The sequence below is a fragment of the Chelmon rostratus genome, chromosome 8 (assembly GCF_017976325.1).
Source record: "Chelmon rostratus isolate fCheRos1 chromosome 8, fCheRos1.pri, whole genome shotgun sequence".
Taxonomy (NCBI): Eukaryota; Metazoa; Chordata; class Actinopteri; order Chaetodontiformes; family Chaetodontidae; genus Chelmon; species Chelmon rostratus.
In genome coordinates this window covers 12,716,844-12,743,480 of record NC_055665.1, presented here as the reverse complement: position 1 = coordinate 12,743,480, position 26,637 = coordinate 12,716,844, and the positions used below count along the sequence as shown (strand labels likewise).

At 42.3% G+C, this 26,637-nt stretch overlaps 1 protein-coding gene across 1 annotated transcript in view; it reads left to right on the top strand.

Moving 5' to 3' along the window:
- The first annotated feature begins 6,332 nt into the window (after positions 1-6,332).
- Positions 6,333-26,637, top strand: part of creb5b (cAMP responsive element binding protein 5b) — a 45,107-nt gene continuing 24,802 nt past the window's right edge. The window contains exons 1-5 of the mRNA XM_041943366.1: positions 6,333-6,373; positions 11,839-11,916; positions 12,299-12,392; positions 14,146-14,267; positions 15,748-15,905. Of these exons, the coding sequence (XP_041799300.1) occupies positions 11,863-11,916; positions 12,299-12,392; positions 14,146-14,267; positions 15,748-15,905 (428 nt within the window). The 5' untranslated portion in view covers positions 6,333-6,373; positions 11,839-11,862. The remainder of the gene's footprint in view (positions 6,374-11,838; positions 11,917-12,298; positions 12,393-14,145; positions 14,268-15,747; positions 15,906-26,637) is intronic.

Here is a 26,637-nt window from a genome sequence, read left to right as displayed (position 1 = left end):
TAGGCTGTTTTTGTTGTTGTTATTTTAATGAAATTTGATATGAATAGATACAGATAGACACAGATGCGACACAACGCTATTTTAAAGATGAAGTTAACAAACAAAAAATATTTCTGTTGATATCAGTAGACGCCAAAGTGGTGTTTTGAAATTGCCTTTTAAGGCTATTTTGGCCACTGGCCTAAAATCCCAATTCATTATTATCTGAAACGGAATATCTGTCCACAAAATGAGAAATAGCACTTAATATGGATGAATTCAATCATCACAGGTGGAATGAACGTATCAATTGAAATAGCACATTAGTCAATCAACTAACATTTTTATCACTGACTGACCAAATATGTCCACTACGGTAGTCTAATACTCTAGATCAGTGGTCCTCAACCTTTTTTTTTTATCACCGGACCGGTCAACGCTTGACAATTTTACCGCGGCCCGGAAGGGGGGTGTACGTAGATTGTTTATATTGTAAATCCAATGTGTACTCGTATGCAACTTTATTAGCAGCTGAACAACATTGTCTTTTAATCCAGGGTACTTCGTCTCCAAGTGGCGAAGCAGTTTTGAAGGCTTCATCACTTTTTAGAGAGCCGGTTGCCACATATTATGCAAAGCTCGGCCTGTGGGAATCACCTGTCGTGACAAATCCATATTTCAAGTAGGACTCCTGCTATTGTCTTTTAAAAGCTTTCTTTTTCTTTGAAGTCGTAGGCTCTTTTTCTGTCTCTTCACTGGGCATTTTCCTCTTCGCAAAGAAACTTTTCTCATACTTCTGTTTTTTACTCATTTTGCTATCTTGTGGATTAAATTTGAGCGCTCAAGTGACCGAGATGTAACGGAGAGAATCCGGTAAATTTTCTAAATAAAATATTTTTCAAAATAAAAGATCGTTCTGACTCAGATAATAAATAAATCGGAAATAATTAATTATTTCTTGTGCGGCCCGGTACCAATTGACTCACGGATCGGTACCGGTCCGCGGCCCGGGAGTTGGCGACCACTGCTCTAGATGCACATTAGCAGCCACTGTATTTTGCTGATTTATTTAGCCACTTAGAATATTGTTTGTATCATAATAATAACTTCCAGTTTTAAATAAGTCAAGTGATTGTCTTGTCACTCAGGGAAATATTCTGAACTCAAATTGTTGATTTATTAGAATTCAGTGCCTTCTCGTTTGGTGTGTACTCAACAAACAAAAAAGTGTTTGTCTCAGTCTGAATCCTACATAAATCAGGATTGGTCTCCACTTGTATTAACACTAAAGCATATTTAAAAAAAACACCCAAATGATAGCTTTATTATTCTGCAATTATCAGTAATTATTTTTGTAATCAGTGTCATTGATACAGTTGTGACATGGAAGGATGACACACTGGATCAACAAGTAGTTGAAAAACGTCTTATGGCCACAGTGTGGCAGTATTGGTCAGTAGATAAATATGAGTCATGTTGTGTGCAGTCACTTAAGAGTCACCTATAACTATCCCAAATTTCCCAAGGGTATTTTTAGGTCACACAAAGTAAACAACTACAGCTTGTGTGTGCAAATTTTGCTTTTTTTAATTTGACTTTACTACTACTTTACAACAGATATGAAAGATTTTCTTCTTATTTACACAATCAAATGTTTTTTCTCAACTGTTTTCAGAGGAGTCTGCATAATGTGCATATAAGAATGCACATCACTAGTGAATATTAATCTTGTGTGCGTTTATGTAAATGTAGAATGTCTTTCTAGAGGTGCAGAAATCCACTTTTTGCAAAAACAGAATTACAGTAATAAGATTTACTTGACTTTAACTTTCTCCAGTTACTTTGTTCTTTGCATTTTTTTTTCATTTATTGACTGTGCAGTAACTCTGAATTTGTGCCTGGCAATGATGTAATGGATCATCACTGGACCCAGCCCATTTTCAGAAAACAAGATCCAGTTCTTGAGAACTGTGGGATATTACTTTAAAAACATTACATCACACACAGCCTCTTGTTTTAGGAACCTGATGGCTTTCATTTTAAAATGCTGGTATTACCTATCCACTGTTGTTTATTGATGATTGTGACTGATGAGCATAGCTACAGCTAGTAATTACTCTTCAATTTGTCACAACCCATAAATGCAGATGAGGTAATAGATGCATTTGTGATTTTCTGCACTAGAGATTTACTGAAAAGGTTGTTTAAGCTCAGTGTGGAAACACATGCAGGGAAACTCACATTTCATAGCTGCTGGTTTATAACTAAACCCTGTTGTTGCTCACTGTGAACTACCCCAACAAGCCTTAAGGCACCTAAATACTTTTGGTGTCTACAATTTCACACCCAGCAGATATTTATTCCAACTTTTTCATGTATTAGTAGTATACAGTCAAAATGTCTTAACGCATAGTAGAAGTAGAGATTTCCCAGCTTCCCCATTTTATTTCAAGCTCAAATCATCCCTGTGTTTATGAATTAGTATTTTATAAAATATTGATAAAATAGAAGCAGGCTAAGGTAAATTATAAAGGAAGGAATAAAGCAATGACAATACATCAATTTGTATGACACTTTTCCAAACCCAGCCAGAGGTTATTCATAAATGATTTTACAAATGACCTTAACAACCCAGCTTGAGCACACACAGGAGCCCAGTTCAGATGTCAAAAGAGTGATGTACTTACCACAAATACGGAGCACAGAGGACATCATTCTGCACTGTTATAAATCCAAGGAGTCGTCACACAGCCAGCACCGTTCACCAGCCACATAATTTAATTACAAGGTTGAGTTTTTGAGTGCAGAAATGTCACTGGGGTTATCTCCTGGGAACCTCCCAGCACACACACATATATATATATATATATATATATATATATATATATATATATATATATATATATATATATATAGTTATTATTTTTAGGCTCTCATTTCCACCGTAAGTCTCTCACACACCAGTTGTTTTCAAACCTTTGATCAGCTGACCATTCTTTTCAAAATGCTTTAACCTGGAGACCCAAAGTTATAAAAAGGGGTGTGACACAAATGTTTATTGTTTGAGCAAATGCATATACGTAGCACACTTATGTTCAAGTTAAAATCCAAAGCAGTCCCGCAACCCAATACAAATTTTAACTACTGTATGGCTGTTTTTGCAGTGCAGAGAAGCAACTTACAGCTGGTACACTGTCCTCCAAAGATGGTGTCGAACAACTGTCAAACAGCTTACATAGACGCTATGTCATTGATATTGTAGAGCAGAACATGCTGAAATATTAAAGATTCACCAATATTTGAGACTTTGATAAATAATGTCAACACTGTCATATTTAAAAAGTGCTGAGGTCTGACTTATCATGCAGTATTTCCCAATCTAAATTAACCAATCAGCAGCCACAACTTCCTTCTCAGAAGTTCAGAAACAAAATTATATCAACAAGTCTGGCTGGAACCTTTGGTTTTGTAAAGATACACATACAGTAATAGCTAATCTTAGCTTTAATTTTAGACTTGTCTTATGCAAGTTAGAATGTTGCACAAAAATAAAGAAATGTTTGTCACCTTATAACTAAGAGCGGTGTTCACGTTGTCACATTCCATGACACTTCAACAAAGCACATGTATTTGTGTTGAAGTGATCAGAGCAGTTTGTAAAGAATCTTAATTTACCCAAAATACGTGAATAATTAGCCATGCTCAATCCATCGTCTTTATCTTTGAAACTCTGATGCACTTTCAGTCCCAGAAATCATACCACTAGTAAATGTTCCATCAGTCTGCATGCAATCAAATGTCATTGGATGCCTCTAATTGCTGAAAACGTTTTGTTGGAACTATGGAGGAATTAAATATAGAAGAATTAAAATCAAGCTTGACCTGGACCCAGTGGTGAGCCAGAGTAGTGTTTTCCATGAACTAAACTGAATTTGTTTAAAATTCACTCAGTCACTCGTTTGGAGTCAAATGGGGAATATGGAACCGTACCTGCAGCTTGCAAGGGATAAACCTGAATATAAAGTCAGTTTAAGTCTTACTGTCTTACTGGTCTTGCTGAGGTGTTGTAACGTGGAATGTCTTGCAGTTATACTGAGAACCCAACATTTCCATCCCTGCATGCACAATCATCTCTGTATGAGGTGTGGAGAGCAGGAAGCATCCTTTTTCCAGTTTTGATTGAAGTAAAAATATTTCTGAGGATGTTTTTTTTTGTTTACAAAATGAAAAACCTTTTTAAATTCAGCCTCCTTCACCGTTTGCACCTGCTGCAACAAAGCATCCTCACTGGTGCTAATCATCCCAAGGTGATCTTACTCAAAAGCATTGCACAAAGGCTTAATAATAAAAGGTTTAGTATAATATAGATCAAATCTGCTTTAGTGTGGGTCACTGACCCAAACTGTATCGGCTCTTTCCAACCTTAATAGTCTGCTCCTCTGGGAGCATAATGTTTGGATTGGTTGGGAAATATATTGGCAATAAAGAGACAAAAGGATGTCATAAACGTTGATTAAAGCTCTGGTTAAAAGACAGAGGCGGAGAAGCTCTGAGTTATGAGGGCTTTTCAGACTGCGTTATTGTTTCAGTGACAGAGCTCTTAGTGCGTCTAGTGGAGTGGTCGCAGGCGAGCGGTAAACATTTCTCAATGTGTGAGCAGTCATTAATCCCTGGAGCCGAGGATGGCTTCACTATCTGTGTCCGTGGCCCAAGAAATCACAGCCAGTTGGCACCAGCGGGTCACACAGAGCTCCAACATAAATGCTTTGTACTTCAAAGCTGTTTAAATCTCTTCTAATGTGCTGCAGCTAAGGCCCACATTTCAGACGAGGCTATGTGGAACTACAATACATTTGCACGTTCAGTTAATTTGCAAGTGAAGCTGCCGCTGCTTATGATGATGCAGTAAGCGCTGCCAGGTTATCGTCCCTTTGTGAAATATAAGTTTATTTAAATAGAAAAGTAGTTTGAGATGACCAGGAATGAAGCTAATAGCAAAAGAAAACAAACTGTTCAAGCCCCAACAGTCTGATAGTAATATGCACTGTAGCTTGCATGCTTTGACATTTGAAAACTGTCACTGAGGTTTGGTAACCAAGTAGACGAAGCAGAGTACTGCCCAGAGCCCCAGAATTACAGGGCCCTGAAAGATCCAGCTGTACTGGTTTGTGCTAATTTAATTGAAACAACTAACTGAATGATAGGTGGGTGCTGGTATATTTCCTAATCTTGATGATGAATCTCTTGATCTGAAGAGGATCTATGTGACAAAATCTAGTGTTAAGACCTTCACTGTTTCAGTTTTGTGCTTACATGATGCATATTTCAAAACCAATTTGTGTCTGATCAAATTGCCACACAGCAAATCTGAGGACAGGAGGACAAGGGGGTTAATAGTGGCGCAGCAGCCCATTTTTGCCTCGGGGCCCCATGGCAGGTTAATCCGACCATTACTGCCACTTAATGATAGTGTATGATAGAGTAGTAGACAGCCACCTGTGGACACGCAGGTGGATCGCCATCATACTGTAGTTTATTAGTATTGCACAAAACTCCTCAGGACATGAACACCTTGGAGTGCAGGCTTAGTTTCATGGATGCCCACCTTTGACAATGCTGCATAAATATTTTTCTCTGTATCTAATTAATCCAATAAGCCCTTTTCATTGGGGACATTTTTGACTTGTCACCACAGGAAACGCTCAGGTGTAAATAATAGAATTAACTATGGCTGAATCCCATAGGTGCTAAGGTTTCAGGGTCATGCTGACTTTCTGTCACACTTACTGAGACACTTGAAGAGAGCAGATCCATCTTTAATATTATCAGTAACACCTGTGCCGTTCCTGCTGTGGCAAATCAGAATGTCTGCAGAGGAAAAGCATATTTTAAAGGCAGTTTTGATCAGAGCAGCTTCTTTATTTATTATTACAGAAACATATATATTAACATTGGGTTAATTGGCTATTGCAAGTTTGGAACAGTATATTAAGTGTTGTCTTTCGCGTCATGAAAGGTGTGATTGAAATCCCATTTCACACCCACTCAACCGAGGTCACTTTGTTTATGGGACAGTCCACAGCGTTATCAGCCGTGAGATGCACCACAGGGCGCTTATTTGCATGCCCGAGCGGTCGGTACTGGAGATCCAGCTTCGCACCACACCCACCCCGGGGCCGAGCAGTGTCCGTCCATGCCTCTGGGCGTACATTTGCAAACCCCGCCCCGCTCGCGCCGCCTCCGAGCGGACCGCAATGATTTAGAAGTTCAGGAATCCCACGTGACGTCACCCAGGGGTGACGTTATGCTTCTCTAAATAGATCGTATTGTAATCTTTTCTCAGTCCAACGTGGTTTCTTCTGAGAGACTGCTTCACATTTTCTACACTTGTTTGGTGAGTTGAAAAGCCTCTACCACCATGCAGAGGACCGTGCATGCGCCTCTGCAGGTTTGTTGCGCTCGTTCAAAGCGATCCGTGCTACTTTTTCTCCTCCTTTTTTTCATGCAACAGCTTGTTTTGTTGTTCTCTTCAGCAGTCCCGGTCAAGATGTGTGTTTTTTCCCCTCCCTTCTTCTTCTTGTTCTCTGCTCATTTGTGCGTGCGGCTGAACGAGGCAGCGGCTCGTGGTAGTTTTGTTAGAGTAAGTGCATTGTCATCTCACTTCGGCGTCCGCTCGTTGGCCTGTCTGTTGACTTGTTGTTGGAAGTTGAATGCGGAGTCAAGTGCCGCCGCTGCCGCTCCACTGTCAGGTAGCAGCGGAGGCAAGTCTGCAGGAATTCATGCCGAGCAAGGCTGAAAACTGCACAACGGGTCAACGCAAAGGAGGATTTTCATTGCACTTCGCACCAGTCCGACACGTCTTCCAGGTTTTCTGTTATTCCCAAAGCCCCGGCGTTGGATCCCTGCATCATTGGCATGCCTGTCCCATCTCGGGATACGCGGAGCCGGCGTTTGTCCCGGACTCTCTGCGTGCCGCGGTTCATCAGCGATCGTCTAGAAATTGATAGCTCGGTGGTCTTACCGTCATGCCAATTAAAAAAAAGGAAAGAGTGATGCTCCTGTTCCCGAGAAATTTACGTTCCCTTTTCTCTTGAACAGCAATGTGACCAACATTACGTCATTCTGCAGGCCAGTCGATATTTGATTAAGCGCTGAGATGTTGAGGGTTACTTTCAGGAAGGTTGTGCTGACGAGGCGCGCTTTGCGGCTAAACTGCTTGAAAAAAAAATAGAAAGAAAGATGTTTTAATCATTTGATTACTCTCCGCTGTCATTATGGTTATGTGACAACACTATCAATAACCGCTCGTTTCTCATGCACGCCGCTGTAGATCAACGTGTAGGCTTCCACTTTTATGGTGTCCCATTTAATTGGCTGTGTTAATAACAGCTGATGATATGGTGTTTAAGTCTGATGATGATCGCAGTCACTCTGCCCTTTTAATACAGACTCATGTGGGCTTTTAATTTAAAAAATGCCCTGTTGCACTTCAGTGGAATAAAGTTAGATTTTATGAAAGCAACGGTTTAAAAGCAGTTTGGAAGATGAATTCTCCTTTTCACATTTTCTACATCACTGTTGCAAGAAAACCTCAGCATAAAAATCTATTATCTTTTGAGAAGTAATTAACTAATTATGATAAATCAGTTTTTCATTTGCATCAAAATCTTAATGTCAATTACATTTTGTAACTGGATCCAGCTGGTCAAGGGAAATAAATAATGCGTATCAAAATGTGAATAATTACATAAATAAACACAAAACAGCAAAGACTATAAAGTAACTCTTCATTAAACTGAATAACTTGTGTTACTTAGTAACCTTGATACAGCTCTAATTCTTCCCATATTTTAATTGAAGTTCAGCTTGTTTGCAGTCCAGCAGCTTGGTGCAACACTAAAATGTGACTATTATTTGTTGATGGTCATTGCATGTGCTCAAGGTGAAATGTTCCTTTGGTAATGATTGTGTTAATATGGGAAGACACAGTTCAATCAACAGTTTGGTTCCAGAAGTTTCATTTCACCTAAAATAACGGTTGCATGTATTTAATTATCATGACTTGTACAATGTTGTATACAATATATTCAGCGACTTTCTTTTCTCTATTCCAGGAGTTGTGCAAAACTTTTTGTTAGTTAGAATAATGAGGGGGTGTTTTTGTATTTTGTTATGAGTTTGCATGTTGTGAACGAGGCCAGTAATTGATAGGTCTTGAGGTTTATATCACAGCAGTGTTTTTTTGTCACGCATTCACTTGAAGGGCAGAGGTTCAGGGCAGACATTGTCTAAGAGGGCCATGTTCCCTGCCTCAGGGATCACCATGATCCTGCCTTGAACTTGTGCTGTCAAAGGCCCAGGCTATGGGGAGCTGGAGATTTGAATTGCTGTGCATGTTTGTTCTTGCTTTAACCCCACATGCCTTTGCACCTCAACCCCTCTTTTCCTCACCATATTGTTTAAATTCTAATATGCGCTCTACCTGGAGAATTCCTCCCCAGCTCCTCTTGAAATCGATCGCCAGACCCTAATCCTTCCCCTCGCACACATCAGGACATCGTTAATGTAAAGTGTAACCAAATTTCCTCTGCTAAACTAAAACATCGATATCAAATGAGAGCCAAATGCCCTTTCCAAGGAAAGGGCCTTGAGGACTGATAATTTGAAGAATGAAAGCTATTGGCTAATTCACAGAGGCATTCACAGAATTAATGGTTAAAAGTTTTATTCGTCATATGGTTTGAATTTCCTGGTAAATGCGATGAAATGATCAAGTCCCATTTTAGAAACAGGAAGGTAAAAGTTTCATTTTTGCATCTGTGCGATCTGGATACTCTTTTCCTCTTATTGTTTATTGGTGCTTTCTGGTGATTTATTGTAAAGTTTTAAATTTAAACAGAGTTATTCATAGTTGTACAGATGTTCAGGAAAAGAAAGCCTGAAAACAAAGAATTGTACAAACAGCTGAAAGTTCCATGTATCTGTAAAAACTGAGATAAAAATTCTGCAGCTGAACTTGCCATCATCTAGTTCGGGTTCAGGGTTGGGATCAGAAGTGTTAGTCATGTTTGTTGTGTCAAAGGAAGCCAGGTGAGTTTTTAGGGGCCCTGCAGAAGAGACAGAGTGAACTGGTGACAGAAAGAGAGACCAGGGCTCATTGCTCTCTGACAGAGAGACCCTGTCCAGACCCTGTTCTGCAGGCTCGGTCATGAAGTACAGCTTGTTAGGAAAACAGCACTGCTTAGCATAACACAACATTTGAGTGTTTTGACTGTGGTTGAGGAAAGAGTCTGTACCCATGAAAACGACACACATGTACATAGTGTATGAAGGCATTCATGCTAGACACGTGATGGCATCGACGTTTGAATTTCGGATGCGTTTTAGTTTTCGTGAATCGATGAAGGTGGCGGGGTGCAATATCACTAGTCCTGTAGATGTTCCAGTCATTATAAAGAGCTCACATTATAAACAAACCACACTGCTAATGCTGATAATTAAATGAGTCATCTCTTAGACAGAAAAAACATTTTGGATTGTTTATTTAAGATTCTTAATCGCCACCTTTCTTTAACTTTGCTTTTGTAGTGTCAGAGTAGAAATGCATTGTGTTTTTGTACACCTACCAACTGTCTTAATTCATATTCAAATAGTCTGTTAAGGCTTAATTCATGTATTGGAGTGAAAAATTAGTGTCTATGACACTCACATGATCTTTGGTTCAAACCTCACAAGGGCCAACCGGGTCTTCTTGTACAGAGTTTAAATCTTCATTCCCTGTTTGCATGTCCCGTAGCAAAAGACGTGCATGTTCAGTGTGAAGAATCTTCCTGCTATTGATCAGGGCGCTGGCTCGAAGCTGAAGACGGTCCCCGAGTGCTGTGCTGCTCCTGGGAGGGAATTAATAAAGACTAATTTAACACTTGTCATACTCACTTACCATCTGTTAAAACATCTGTCAGAGAGTGCTGGGCATCTGTAGTACTGGCATGCGGTCACTGCTCAGAGGTGGTCAGTGATGAGGACAGTTTACACTGCGCCGTACTGGGCAAAGATAAGACCTTGAAATAAGAAATACATTGTCACACAAGAGACAGCGGTCAGCAGATACGGCAGGGCTGAGGGCCAAAGTCCAAATAATACTTTTTTCTGCACAACAGTTCGCTGAGTAGAATCAATTTGATCTGCAAAAATGTTCTCTCATTTAAATAGACAAGCTAGACTTGCATCTGTGTTTAATAATGTGTTAACACAAACATCCAACAAACAATTGCTTCAATGAAGTGAAGTATACAATTACTGAAATAATGATTTAAACCGGGAAATCACCATGTTTTCAGTGCAAACCTTTAGCACTTGACAGCTTTAATCCTCTAAACAAACACAAAGCAGTCTGTATTCAAAAAGGCTAAGATGTATATATGTGTGTGCGTGCGTCTCTCTGTGTGTGTGATATATATATATATATATATATATATATATATATAAATGTAAAATATATTGTAAAATATATTTCTACTTTTTCTACCAACAATAATAGATCAACTGTTCCTATAGATTCTTATGTACACTGTTTTAAAACTGTTATTTAACTACTATCCAACTATGGTTTCAATGTTTGAATTTGAGGAGGTATCTCATGTGTATCGCATGCTATAATTGGTTAAAGTGCACATCAAAGCCTTTAAATGGCACGTCATTGCTCTTCGTTCTCTGACGTACTGTCATAAACAAATTCAAGCTGTTTCCAGTGTATTGTCACGCTGAGTGCAGGATCCATCCTTGTTATTGTGCATGATTTAGGTTCAGTAAGTGAACGGAGGGACAGGGTAGTCTTTACAGAATTTGCAGGCCCTTCATTTTGATGTGTCTCTGGTTTAATTTTATATATTTTTTAACAGAGCATAGGTCTGAGGGACTCCTCTTTTCTGGCAAAGTTAGTCTTCTCTTTCACTCTAAATTATTAAAGAACCTAAAACAATACCTGAAGCCGTTGCACATTTGACATGATGCATGGTGTACTCAGCAATTACTTAAAAAGCACATATTTGGCAGTAGTTGCAGGTAATAAATATCTCTTATTTGTAAGCTTTAAAACTAACTGATGCTTTTAAAGTTGCCCTTTAGTACAAATAAACTGCACCTTGTGTCCATCCTTCATGCAATGCTGCTCTGCCACCTCTTCCTCTCCTTGTTCTCGCTATGAGACTTACACCAACTACCTGAATGATATGTCTAATTGAATGCTGTGTGACTGAAACAGCATTAGAAAGGCGCGTTTGATGAGATTTAAGTGTCATTTAAAGTTAAATTTGGACTTAGTGAAAAGAGATTTTTCACATTTGTTCACAGTTGTGTTTGTCAGACCAGGTCCATATGTGCTAGACCGGATTCTGTCACTTTGTGGTGGGAATAAACATTTGAGCATGCCTTGTTGAAACTGTGGTTTCAAAGTGGTGGTAGTGATGTTTTAATGGAAATTTCAAACATGGTTGATAGTATTATTGTTCCCATCCAAATTTATCACAGTTGTCCCCATTGTCTGTTTTACATTGTGCTATAATAGTCAAAGTAATCAAAAATTCAACATTGCATGACTTTTTTGCTGAAGTTATTGATACAAGTGTTTCCAGTCCTTGAAAACCCAGATCCTTGCCATTTCTGTGGATGCTGGATTGCTGTAGTGTGAGAAAACTGCACTATGTTTAGTGCTGAAAATAACCACACACCTGTTTCAGGTGCAATGGCAATTTTATGTCGGACGTCACTCAGTGAGCGCATTTTCCCTCTTGGACACTGGCTGGGGAAAGTCAATCATTCACATCCTCTCTTCGCTTTCTTCTGCTGTGTTTTTCATAGTTTTATGAGAAGGTGGCCAGAGTGATGAACTCAGACCAGGAAAGGCCGTTCGTGTGCAACGCTCCTGGCTGTTCTCAGGTGAGTGCGTCGAGACTAAACAACACAACACAATGTGTGAGTGTGTATGTGTGTGTGTGTGTGTGTCGATCTCCCTGTAATATGAAGAGGTGTACATTGAGGAGGTCTGAGGAGTGGGTTACTGCCTCATGCGTAAGGAGAAACAGAATAGCATGGAAGTGAGTGAAACTCAAACTGTAAATAACGCTGCAGGTGTAAAAACACCAAAAGAAGAAAATCTCTTTGAAGCCAGCGCCAGGGTCGATGCTCTTATAGGATGCACTCTATAAATGGAAAATAACAGTGAATGTCATTTTACGTTAAAGCTTGAGTGTGTGGGTTTATTTGCTTCATAAGAAGTTACACATATTTATCTCACAAAAACTTCTCAAAAACTCAACAGCGATTCCCCACGGAGGACCATCTGATGATACATCGACACAAACATGAGATGACCCTTAAGTTCCCCTCCATAAAGAACGACAACATGTTATCAGGTGAGTTACGGCTACATCAATACAGACTCGCACATTACCTCAGCAGGGTTCACGGAGGACTCGTAGTTCATTTGCAGGTGTGTGTCTGGGTGACTCACGCTCAGGCACACTTGTCTATCATCAGGAAACTTCATGGTGCATCCATCCCAGTTGTTTGCAGTAATGTAAATCATATGACACATTGCAGCTCAGCTCCGTCCAGTGCATACCGCTGACACTGCAGACGCTGACGTATGGCTGGAGAAATCAGCATGTTAAGATACATTTCTCCTTCCTGTTGCTTTGTGTGATCATCAGAGGTGACATTAGTGTCGATCTTACTGGAGAGGCGGTGGAAGGTAATTTTTTTTAGATGGTGGTGTGTACGGTACAAGTCCCAGGTGGCGAGTTGATAGGTACATGAATCTACTGTTCAAAGAAACGACAAATCATAGATTTTGTACTGCAGAAAGAGGAGACAACCCAAGGCCAATCCATAAGCATAGATCTCCATTCCTAGAAACAGCCAGGCCACGCTAGACAACAGTATGAGCTGCTCCAGCCACACTGCCGAGATTGTGTCCTCTTCATTATTTACGCCCAGTGGACAGCAGGATCGGATTTTCTAGGCCAGGTGTTCCTATCACCTGTTGACTGAGTTACAGCTCTGACCATTTCTCTTATTGAGACGTTGAACTCAGGATAAAGTAGTCAGTGCTTATACTTCAAGTTACAGCTCAGCCACACATGATAATACGCCCTAAGATGGTCACCAAAATGATCTACTCTTGAACTTTTAGCGCTATAATTGTTGACCTAAAGTTCACCTCCGACTTTATTGGCTAATCTGCTCTCAGTGTTTTCCTAAACTAAAAATTGACATGACTCACTTTTGTATTAATAGAGCTTGTTACATTCACCGCTGAAATGGAAAAAAGAGTATTTGTATTTTGGGCACACAGGTCATGATGAAAGTTTGAGTCAATCCCCAGTCTAGCCAGAATGGATAAACAGACCATGAAGTATGCTTTTAGCTTTTGAAACAAGCCTGATCCTAAAATCACCTTCAACTGTCTGAAACCTGATCTTTGCGCACCCCCCACAACGTCAAGTTGAATGCCACGGCTTGACTGGGCTCAACAAATGAGACCCCCGCTCTGTAGGTGGGATCTGTACTTTATCAGCTGGAACAGGGCTGTCAAACGTGGTATCTCTCTCTCACTAACAAAACCAGGGTTATGTTTTCTTTAAATCGTTGCAAATATGTAACAACAATGTACATTCTTTACACTTAAGTCTTTGTGTGGAGCTCCGGGGGCTTCTGTAAATCTTTTGCTAGTCTAACTGCGGTCCACATGCATAAATTATGAAACTAAGCAGCATTTTAGCATCATAATGAATCAATGAGGCAAGAAAGTACACACCAAACCAAACATAAAGATCAGAAAACAAGAGAACTGACTACAAATTAAAGGTTAAACAATAAAAACTCTACAGTGAAACAAAAGCAAATATCTTTACTTTGTCTAGTATACACTTTGTTTCGTGTGTATGTTTCAACTGTGGCTATAAGAGGCTGCAGATGAAAATTAGTTTTAAGTTAACTCTGATTCGGTAACATTTAAAGATAAAGAAGACGATAGAATTCAAAATAATGGAATTTTGCATGCTGCTGTTTTCCTTGTGCGACTGTATGCTCAGCATGGCAAATAAACACGATTAGCAGTAGTTGATTTCAAAGCTGAAACTTGAAAAATCTTTCCTTTATTTCCAGACCAGACACCCACACCAACACGCTTCTTGAAGAACTGTGAGGAGGTGGGATTGTTCAGTGAACTGGACTGCTCCATCGAGCAGGAGTTCTGCAAGGCCCAAGAAGAAGAGGACAGTAAACAGGTACTGCAGAGGAGAGAACAAAGCCTAAAACACTTGGTCAACTCAAAGCTGCAGCCACCCACAGGGCTTGGTCAGGCTGAGAACTGTTATCTGGTGCTATCATCAGTCATGTCGCTGTGAGCTGGTGCACACACTTTTAATAGATTCAAAACACCTACACCCCACGTAACCGCACTCTGCTCACTTGTTAAAAAGCTGATAACCACAGGTCTGTATAGACCTCTGACATCTCTGCCGTATGTTCAAACTTGTAGTCATGTGTTGCACATCCAACTCTTGTAGTGCTCCATACTCCCCGATCCCCGTCAGTCTTGTTGACAGTGACAGACGGGGCTAGCAGGTGGAGATTTGTCACCCGCCACAGGTGAGGAGAAAAGAGATCAGGTTCTCCACCTGCAACTTCAAACAGCTTTCCAGTCATCTCTCAGGGCGGGAGTCCTATTTCTTCCCAGACGTAAAGACAGACCCCTGAGACAACTTTTGTGGCGGCAATGAAAGGCCTGGCCAGACATTCTCACATGTGAGCAGAGTCGCAAAGCTTTGACACCTGACAAAAGACCTGATCATTTATGCATTATAAATCTGCCCTGAGGCCCGTGAAGGTTTCACCTGTAACATGGGTGCTAGTCAAATCGCCACAAGACAGACTGCTTATCTAATGTCTGGAAAGATGTGCAGTGCACGCTGTAGCTAAGCTGTCGTCTGGGTGGTTTGGCTCTGGAGCTCATCTGCGCTCAGGTCAGCCTCGTCTAGCCTCCCCAACCTGTGTGGTTTATGATGGGAGGCTCTGCTAAGTCAGCAGGAGGCGAGTCAGAGCAAGACTCTCTGGGAGTGTATAGCACAATAAGCAGCCATAAGGAGCAAAAAGCTTGAAACTTCAGGAAAACAGCATTCGGCCAATATGAATGTGAGATCGTTACATTTTCATTCACAGACCCTTAAATATGTGAAGAAGAGAGACTGATTTAATTTATTACAACTTTTAAGTTGTGCATCATACACATTTCAGGGTTAGTACTTCTTCTCAGGTAAACTATTTCATTCTACTTTATTGTTCTTGTTCTATTTGATCATTGTGGCTGTTTCATATTTGACTCAATGCAAATTACTTCAACTTGCTGTTGGTTTTTGTGAGTTGAGCTTGGAGATATATTGTTTCTTACAGCACAGGGTTATTTTGGGATGCATATGCGGTTGCATGTAACAGAGGTAAAAACCAACTGTCCTGCTGGGCAAATAACAATAAGGAAACCTGGTCTTCATTAGACTCTCAATGTTTCCCCAGCTCAACTCAGAAAAAGCCTGCAGATGATAGTTTACGTAGGTCCTCATTATCCATTCAAGCTGGGTGAATGGAGCCCAAGGCCAAACATTTGTAATTGCTTGAGTTGTGCTGAAAATACAACTTGCTTGGAAGGAGGTTGCACTCTTCACAGATTCCTAACCCCTGCTTGCTTTTCTCTCCCCTTCCTCGCTGCAGAACATCACACTGCATGGCCAGGCAGGCCAAGGCCAGCACCAGCATTCCCACTCACGCATGGGCAACCATGATACCAGCATAGTGATCCAGCAAGCCCTGCCCTCCCCTCAGTCCAGCTCCGTCATCACTCAGGCTCCATCCACCAACAGACAGATAGGGTGAGTAGGACAAGCAGATTATTAGACTTGGAACAAAAGAGAGTTTCCTCTTTGTGACCAACTTGTAAAGGCAGTGTTAAGAATTGCTGACAGACAGAAAATGTTCTGAGAAGTCCTGATATTGACACATATCCTCTCACCTCACCTGCAGCCCCGTTATACCGACAGCCTTGGGCTCGACCAGGTCCCATTGTATCTGTGCTGATTGTCGTCCCTCTGTAGTCTCTGAGATAATGCCAGTGTTTTGTTACATTTGGAGCAGTGTGTGTGCGTGGGGCCGACGATTCATGTTTTGCTGTTCATTCAACATTGTCCCACAGCACAGCATGCCAAAGAGGGTCCCAGAGGACAAGATGAGGTCATTGTTGAAGCCTCATCCGTGATTGCTTTTACAACGGTTTAGCATTTCATGCCCTAAAATAGTTCCTTTCACTGTTTGGGAATGTTAGCCTCAACCTTAGAGCTCTGTTTCTGTGATACCTTTGCGCTGCCATGCTACAGGTCTAAAACAGCAGATATAGAACATATATTAACAACAATCTGTGCAGTGTGCTGCTTCACAGCTTTAAGCTCTTTTAATCCTCTGATGTGTGCTTTTATGGACTCTAACCGTCACCGGGCTATCAGCTCTTTTCGGGTAACATTTTTCCCCTTCCTGTCCTTTTATCTTTATGTAACGGTAAAATAGTCATTACCACACACAAACATTTATACACATCTCCCTCTTATGAAGATGCTCTACTGACCTCATTCTTTCCTCGTCCCTTACCCCCAGCCACCTTCAACCTTGCGCCAGGGCTTTGTTACTGTAAACCAGACCTGTGGCAAGCAAGTTGAGATGGCTCAGTGTTATGCCTGTGCTGTGTTGAGGTTGTCCTGTGTAGATTTACAGCTTGAGGAGCTAGTGAATATTGGATGGGAGGCCCATCACTAAGCCTGACTGACACCCTGTCAGGCTCTTTGTCGAGCACAGGGTTGGAATTTCATCCCCTTGGAGGAGCAGCAATCACTGCCAGTAACAGAGACTTCGCTGGGCCTGCTTCACCTGAGTTTACCTGTCATTAAAAAACCTCCTTGCCTTGCTGAAGCACGGACCCACCACTTCACTTCTCTTCACAGCCGGTTAGGACCACAAATCTCTTACTGATTTGTTGAGAGACTGGTGGTTTTTACTTCTTGCACAACACATCACCTGAAAATCAGAGCTGGTTTGCTGTGCGGTGGTGATTTTCAGCCACAGAATGGCTCTTAAGTCACAGCAACAGTTATCTGTAGCAGATGCTGTCCGATGCCCGATGCTGTAAAACTGCAGAAGCGTCACTTATTTACTAGGACACATGAATAGGATGAGTAGATTCACACGAGATGAAAGTGATCTGGAAATGTTCACATCAGCAGGAAAATGGGTTGAGGAAACCCCTACACTGAGAGACAGTGCTTCCACAGGAAGCCATTAGGGCCAACCAAAGGCTCCATGCACAGGGTCTCTCCACAGGAACTTCCTACACACAGAGCAAGCTGGACAGGCTAGCTGTGCTCTGTCCAGACTGGGAGTTAGGGAGCCTACTGAAGGTCAGATCAGTGGTTCCCTATTACGCCTATTGTCCTATTAACCCCTCCCAACTGCAGTCTCCAACATGTTGTGATTCCCCATGTCTTTGTAAAGAAATGGCAATCATTTAAACCTGCAGTTTATAATCCAAAGTGCATAAATTATTGACTCTGCAAATGTTTGTGCTTAGTTTTAATCATAATAACCAGAGAGACAATTAAGAGACAGTTAGCCTCGTCAAGAAAGGACAGGTTTGTATATGTAATCATTGCAGGCCCATAAAGCTTTTAATCTTGATACACTTTATGGAGCTCTGTGGAGAATATATCTCTGAGTGAGAAGAAATCACCAAACAAAATCGGTTTAATCTTGCGTCCATCTGCTCACTTCATTCTCGACTCTGCTGAACGCACAGCGTGAGCATCCAATGAATTAGGATAACAAGTCATTTTCATTGCTCCACAATGTTTACTAAAGAGCTTTGAGGCTTGGAATCAATTAGGATTGGCTTTCCTCAAGTCCATTTACTTTAGGGTTGAGCTGGGCCTGCAGCTGTGAAACCTGAGGACCTCTCTCTCTCTCTTTTTCTCTCTCTCCTTCTGCTCTGAGTCCCTAAACAAGGTCTTTGGGGATCTGAACTGACACAAACCAGTGTTAAAACCAGGCATAAGAAACAGCCAGCAGATCTTGATGTCACGGCTATCATTATCATACAAAGGGAAGCAGTGTCCAACAGATTTGAATGCTTTCTGCTTTTCAATTATAAACATCTGGTGCTGAGTTGTGTCAGAGTTAAATGTGTTGGGCATTACTAGTCAACCATGTGAGATACAACATTCTCTGGAAACCTCAACCTTTTGACTCGTAAGAAGAGATGTGCGGGTATGGGTGTGGGCATAAGGCATTAAAGATGACATTCTTCTCTTCTGGCTCAGTAGAGGAATTCAAGTCCAGTTGTTTCCATTACATAGCACAATCAAGCTGAATGCAGCAGGGTTAAGTGAGGAGTGATTACAATACAGATGTGGTAAAATATCTGATTGTCAATCTATGATGCTGTGGTGCTTAAATACTTATCTCTGTTCTCAATTCGGGCTGTGTATAAAAACAGGTGATATTATTAGATGACTCACTTTTTTAAATAAGTAATTCCTCAGAATGTTGACTGTGGAGGTGTAATCCCCAGTGACTATTACTACTGCGATCTCAGTTGGTTTGGTCTGTCGCCATCTCACAATATAAGATGAGATAAGATAAGATGAGATAAGATAAGGCATTATTAATCCACATCTGAGGAAATTCGAGTATTATAGGCAGCAGGTAATAGCAGTTGGAAAAAATAGCCGCAGAAATAGAGAAAATACAAAATAAAAGCTGACTATATATACGTATAAGACAATATATCTCAATTGTCCCTGGACTTTGATCCATTTCAAAATTTGTAGTTTGTATCATTTAGTTCTCGTGCAAATGTGACATGAGCACTTTCTATTACTTTGCAGTAGTCCTTGATATTTGCATGCTGTGAGTCTTTATCTCTAAACTTAAACGTGTCTTGTTGCTGATGTTGCACCCTGGTCGTACCGTGTGCAGCTTTTAAGTTTGGCTGTCACATCACTGTGCAAAGCTTTGAAGGAAGTCAGTTTGTGGTTTTGTTTCCCATGCTGCTTTAAATGCACATTATTTTTCACACCTCGGAGCCACCAGCCACTTGTGCTCCTTGCTTTTGCCTTTAAGGGAAGTGGCACAAATAGCTGTCAAGTGCAGGGTGACACATTTTGCTGTGAACTTGCTGTGTTTTCTCTAGAAGATTTGGTGAGATGCTGATTGATTATTAAGGACCTCTGGATAAAAAAATCTAATGGGATACTGATAGCTGCCAGTCCTTCTGTTTCAAAGAATCTTTTTAACAGAGCACATTTACATTTTTTTTGCCTAATATAGCTGGTAGTCATCATATCAATCCTGCCAAATAATGGTTCACTCTTTCTAAAAAAAAAGCTCATGGTCACATCTCGAAAACATACAAAATCCATGCAATCTGTGCATGGTCTGTCACACACAATCTATTTTGATTCTGTGTACATACATTACTTCTGCTGTTACAGTACAATTAATTAATGGTAACTAAGAGGTGCGATAGTTTTGATGGTTTTGATTCCAGGATGCATTGCATATCACATTTTTATAGATTGCATAACACCTTTTCCCATGCATGTCATAAAATTGTGCTGATTTCAACACCCATTGTGCCAGCGCCAGAACAGAGGAAGTCTCTCCACATCTACAGAGAGCTATAGGCTTTCCATGGCCAAACTTTGACCTCACGAACTTCATAATTTAAACAAAACTTCCTTTATTATTGTTTATGATTAGATTGCATTCAGAGAGTCGTCTACAAAATTCCTGAGGTGCCCACATGCTCTGACTTGACAAATGCCCTGCTGCACTGGCAAATATGGGCAATAGTCTCAACTGTACATACACTGTAGGGCTAATGCACACAGTGTAGTAGCAGGTAGAGAGAAGAGAAGAAAAAATAAACAAAGGTACAGAAAAACGAAGGTATACAGTGCAATCAATTATAACAAAAAAAAAAGGAAGGAGAGAAAAAGAGAGAGAGAATGCAGGATGTACATCTGACCTGAATTAAGATGAGCTCATTGTGTACTGCAGTGGGTTTAATAGTGCGTTTGTAGAGGAACGCCCAGACTCTGTTCCCTCTCATTCCAGCGGGGCTGTGTCATCCCTGCCTCGGGGCCACCACACATGCAGGCTCCTGCACAAGCAACTCACACATAGGGACATGCCTCACAGCTCTAGGGAGCGCAGGGATCACAACGTGGGGAAGTGTGGAAAAGGGGGATCAGAGGTGGACAGAGGAGAGGAAGAAAGGGATCAGAGGTGGATGGAGGAGAGGAAGAGGGGGATAGGAGGTAGATGGAAGAGAGGAAATGAAGGATCAGGAGGGTGGAGGGGAGAGAGAGAGAGATGAGAAGCATCAGATGTGAGGACATGGGTTTTCTACCAGGATGGTGCCTGGTCGGGCAGAGGAGAGGATAAAAGACATGTCTGCACAAGGAAAGGAAAAGATAGATCATGTTTGGATGGAAGTACGGACAAAATGGGATCAGAAGAAAGAAGGTGTGGGAAAAATGCACTAAGATTATGAAAGGAAAGTGTAGATGGAAAACTGAAGGAGAGACAGAGACGAGACATGAATCAGGTGGCTGGATGAGAGGAAGAGAAGTTGGTTAAGGAGGAGGTGTACTTTTAGTTGTAGTAGATGAACAGGGACAAGGATGAATTACCACTGAAAGTGAAAGGGACAGCATGAGCCAAATGTTACAGCACCAGTCAGGTACCGCTGACAGATGCCAGTTTAGCTTGTAACAGGATGACACGGTTGTTTCTGAAGAGTGTTCCTCTGATTCGCTGGCGATAGGAATGCACTGACATGTACGTTCATTGAAAACGAAAGGCAAACCATCTTGCCTGTCCTCTGCCAATGACGTCTGGTGAATCAAAACAATATCATATTTGGTGAACAAATACCGCAACACTCACGGTAATTTGCTCCAGATTATTATCTACCATCATTTCTCAACTGTGCCTTGGCATGGCTTAACTCAGCTTGAGGCTCCCTAATGTGAGGACACCCCATCCCAGATCCATCCCAGTGCAACACCCTCCCAGCATCCATCCCTCCACTAGCCCGCTAATAAAAGTCAGCCTGTGTCGTAACCCATTAGGGCTGATTTATTTGATCAGATTCGTATTATTTCCTCAGTCCAAACCCCATGGCACTCTCCTCCCACCAGTGATTAAAGGCAGTAAATCAGGGGCAGGTCCTGTGTAGTGTTTACTCAGAGAGCCAGGCAGCTGCAAGCTGTTTGAGGCCCTTGTTTCTCTCTCTGTTTACCCCCGTTCCCATGGCGACTGCACCACCGTCTCCCGAGCGTCTGGAACTTCGCCCCGGGCTGTTTTGGTTACGTTCGAAAGTTTTTAGCTGCTGTGTCTACCCAGAGCTCGCGGTGACTTCACCCAGCGAAGAGTGAGCGCAGCGATGTTGGACGAGTCGAGGAGGGAAAGAGAGGGAAAAGCGAGAGGAAGAGAGGAGGGAGGGACGAAAACTAGGGGTGGGCAGGCACAGGGTGGGGGGAGGGCGAAAAGCCAAGAGCATTACATCATTGCTGGAGCAGAGTCAGAAAGGGAAGGATATGAGTCAGTGGACTGACTGCACCTCTCTCTCCCTCTCTCTCCCCCTCTCTTGCTCTTCTTGGATATCATCCAAGCCCCTTGTGTTTAAGTCCCCAGTACTCGAGTTGGAGTTGGGACTGTGTGGGGATTGGGACAGTAAAGCTTAGTGTGTGTGCATATTGCAGGATTTGTAGGTTAGAGCAAGCAAGTCCAGAGGGGCTCAAGTTGAGGTGTGGGCACCACGAGGCGTCCTGGAGAGAGTTACAGAGGATTAACAGGACAATGACCGGTTGTCAGTTCAGAGAGAAAAATAGCAGGATAACTTAGACAAATAGACTGTGCAACAAGAGATAAAAAGCATAAGAGGGACTCAGAGAGGGAAGAAGAAGGTCTAGCAGTGATGTCATGGTGGAGTGAAGGTGGGTGGGTGGTTGGGGGGCTGCGGTGGTGGTTCTTGGGCGGGGACTGTGGAGGAGAGCTAGGCTGAGAGCAAGGCACTCAGTAATGTGAGAGTGCAGGGTCAGGACTGCAGAGTGTCTACCTGCTTTCCCCAGGGGCCCACAGCCCAGGCTATTATCAGTCCCCTCAGTGGAGCCACAGCCTGTCATTATTCACTCACATCCATGCACACACACATACACACACACATTCACACACAGCTTCATAAACATTCACACACTGGCACATGCACTCATTTGCACACATACACTCTGGACATGAATCCACTGTGTAGTCTGGTGCTTAATGTATTCACAGGCAAACAAATGTAAACACAGAAAGCAGAAGAGAACCAATAAGATGAAACATATTTGCAGACCTAAATTAGAACGCTATTATCATATATACGGATGTTGGAAATCCACTTCAGGTACCCACAGCAGATAACTGACCAACTGCAAAAACACTGACTGGTTTCAACCTCAAAGAATCTTTATCAGGGCAGAAATCGATAAAAACAAAAAAGACAATAGTGGGAATGCCAACCACAAGTTCCCTAAACACAATATGACACATTTACATTGCTTGTTTTGTCCACCAACAGTTCCAAACCCCAGAAGTTGCAATTCTGTGGCGGGAACCAGCAAAGTTGGGGTATTTTTCTTTCTAAACAACTTAAACGATACAAACTGTTGCCGAAGAAATTTCTGTGAGTTGAATAATCGATTAATCAACTCAACTGTTGTGAAAAATGTGTTCTTTTCTAGCAAGTAACCGCATTCTGACATTCTTTATTGGTGGCTTTTTGAGTCCAGTCAGTCTAAAATGCCTTTATTTAAGTTAATCCCTAGAGGAAGTGCTGTCAGATGTTAGTTTTGTTTTTCCCCCCACTGGACAAGTAGATGACGGACACGGTGTTCGTCCTCCTGCTCTGCTGCAGGTGAGCAGCAGTACAACCTGTGCAAGCTTCAAAAAAGTCTTTCTTTTCTAGAAAGCAAGAGCCTGACCTGCAACAAAACAGCGACCTGCCTTTGCTGTGTCCTGACCTCTGCCAGTTATTGACTGTCACAGGTGGCTACATGTTAATGCATTTTATTGTCATATCTTGAATGAAGACAGGCATGAATAATACCTGATTTTATCTTTGTCCAGAGCAGTCTGATTGAACTTTCCTAATGGGTTTATCAGCACCTGAGAGCATTTAATTCATTGGTTATTGCTGACTTTGAGAAGGTTTTTTTCTTCACCAGTAAAGAATCTAATTAAATAGTTACTTACAATCACTTTCAGTGCCTGTATTTAAAACTTTTCAACAATTTTAAAACCTCAGCTCCATGGTTGAAAAAAACAGATTTTCCATAAAAGTTGGTGTGACAATCAGGACCACACAACATTAGCTCCAACTGTGAAATTAAATCAGCACCTTTAATGTACAGTATATAGCATGCACAAATTATGGTGATCCTGAAAATACATATCTATGAATGTATGCATAATGCATAGTATAATATACTATATATGCACAGGACAATATTGTAATGCATTTAATATTTGGATAGCCTGTAATTTGCAAACATATATGTTGTATAAAAATGAAATCCTGTGAATGAGCCTGAATGAGCAGTTGAATAGATGTGAGCATAGATGTTACAGCATCGTTTTAAAAGATACAGTATGTATCTATGTATATCACTTAATTTTTTCCCCTTGTTTTGGGCAAAGAAATCTCCTCAGAAATTTTCATTCTGCATCTACAATGCAAAAAAAAACACCTCATGAAGCAGTCATCATACTGACTAAAAACCCAGGAAAACAGTTTCTGTGCACAAAACCAACAGCGTGTCGACGCTGCTGCCTCGTGACTGTTATTTCATCCTCTTGGATGCGGGCAGAGTCTAAACGCAGAGGGAAACTGTGTTGATGTAGTGTGCAGCTACACTGCATACCTCATTGTACTTTCATGACTTTTCCCATGTGGAAATGTTTGGATTTGCAGTGTTGCTCAGATGTCATACGTGCTGTTAAATGAGTGTGATTGTGATAAATTGGGATGTTAGACAGGAATGACACGCAGTTGGGATGGTAATGGTCCTGTGTGTGTGGAGCAATCTAAAATGTCTGGAGCGTAAATGCACATATTTAGGTCTGGAAAAATACAGGTATTTATTCAGGTGGGGGACCGTTTGCTGTGGCACACCCCCCCCGCCCATTTGGCCATCACTCCCTCACTGCTCACTATTACGGTAATCCAGGCTATGATTTGGTCAATTGATTACATTGACCTGTTGAACACAGCTAACCTAAATTCTTCTTGTTTGCACTAATTTCTAAATGCCCAAGGAAATGGAGCTGTATTGACTGGCATTCACCCTGATGGTACTGATAACTGGAAAATCATTGATTCTCCTGATACAGGTTAAGAATCAAATGGTGAATGCTGTTTTTGAGGCTGTAGGGACTGAATAGTTGCTGTGTGCATGTGGGTGTAGCTGCACCCTGCAGCTGGGAATCAGTGTTCTTGCAAGCCGGGATTTGGTGGCAGTTGTATAAATGATGTCACTGTGTGCAGATGGAGTGGTCTGGGTGTTTGGATGGCTGCAGCCCTGAGCCAGTGACTGTGACAGGACTGCTGTCAGGAGTCTAAGGCTTAGCCCAGGCCTCATCTGTACATGTGATTTATTGATGTGGCCACGAGTGTGGATAGGCCTGTTGGTCCGAACACGCTTTTGTGGTCACCAAGGGGGATTTTTCCCCACAGGGCTTCCACCGCCGTAGCAGTTTCTAAATGTGATTCTCGTCATGCACATCTCATGTGGTTGTTATGACAAACATTATTCATTCATCATCACCATCGTTGTTATTCATCCATTGTACTACATGAAGTGCGCTTGTTTAAAGTGCATCCAAAAACTCCCAAGATGCCTCAACTTTCAGCTGCAGTATGAATACGCAGCCACATGCTCTTTGTTTCCGTTCTGACTTTGTAGCTGAAGGAACTGAAAACAAAAGAGGTTGGAGAAAATATTTGCTCTGAAATATCGCAGACGTTAAATGAATAAACATGTGGAATTAATTTGAGGATGCAAGAGCAGTATTCTTAGTGATCTCACATTGTAGAATTGCAGTAGTCCAAGGGTTCTTTGCAGTGTAATTGTGACGGCGGGTGCAGAGAGAGACCCAGGAGCGGAAACGGAGAAGGTTAACAAAAGTTTTATTTTCACACGAAAGGCAATAACTCAAACAGTCGCTGGCAGCGTGAGGTCCAAACAAACACAAACTCAGAGAGGTCCAGAGGGTGCTGGGCTGTGTGGGCATGGGAGGCACTGGAACGAAAAGAGAAGAGACAAACGATTACTCCAAAAAGGTTTAACGAGATATCAACAAGTACTTTACCACAAGAGACTTGAGACCAACTGATACCACGGTACGTGGAAGTATACTCTGGCGTCGAGGAGCGTCTCCGCAGAGGTTAAATAGGCGTCCTAATTTCAGGAAGTGAACTCAGGTGTGCCCAATCACTCCTCGACGCATCGGGGGGGGAAGGGAGCCTCAGGAAAACAAAACGTAAAGTTACAGCCAACACAACAGAACACAGGAAGTGGACCTTCAAATTACCAGCACAGACAATACCAACCACCACAGTACCCCCCCCTCAACGAACGCCTCCAGGCGTTCTACCCGGCTTGTCCGGGTGAGCGGCATAAAAGTCCCGAAGGAGAGAGTCATCCAGAATGAGCCCCCTGGAGACCCAGGAACGCTCTTCCGGACCGTAACCCTCCCAATCCACCAAGAACTGGAAACCACGACCGCGTGGACGGACATCCAATATCCGTGACACCGTGTAGGCGGGGTGACCGTCAATGAGGCGGGGGGGAGGCGGGGCGGCGGACGGCGGGCTGAGCTCGCTGGAACGCACCGGCTTCAACAGAGAAACATGGAAGGTGGGGTGGACCTTCATAGAGTCTGGTAGTTTGAGCCTGACAGCAGACGGGTTAATGACCTTCAACACCTCGAATGGGCCGACAAAACGGGGAGAGAGCTTACGTGACTCGACATCCAACGGAAGATCCCGTGACGACAACCACACCTGCTGACCCGGTCGGTACTCGGGGGCGGAGACGCGGTGAGCATCGGCCAGCCGTCTGTTTCTCTCCGTGGAGCGAGTGAGAGCAGCTTTGGCCGACTGCCATACCTCCTTAATCCTCCGGAGGTGCTCCTTCACAGAGGGGACGGACACCGCAGTCTCCTGCTCGGGAAACAAGGGGGGTTGATAACCCAGACAGCACTGAAACGGTGACATACCTGTGGCCGAACAGGAGAGGGAGTTGTGGGCATATTCAATCCAAGGCAGGTGAGTGCTCCAAGAGACGGGATGATGAGCAGCCACGCAGCGAAGAGCGGACTCCAGATGTTGGTTTGCTCGCTCTGTCTGGCCGTTACTCTGGGGATGGTAACCAGAGGACAGACTCGCCGTGGCCCCCACCGCCTTACAGAACTCCTGCCACACCTGGGAAGCGAACTGTGGACCCCGGTCAGAAACCA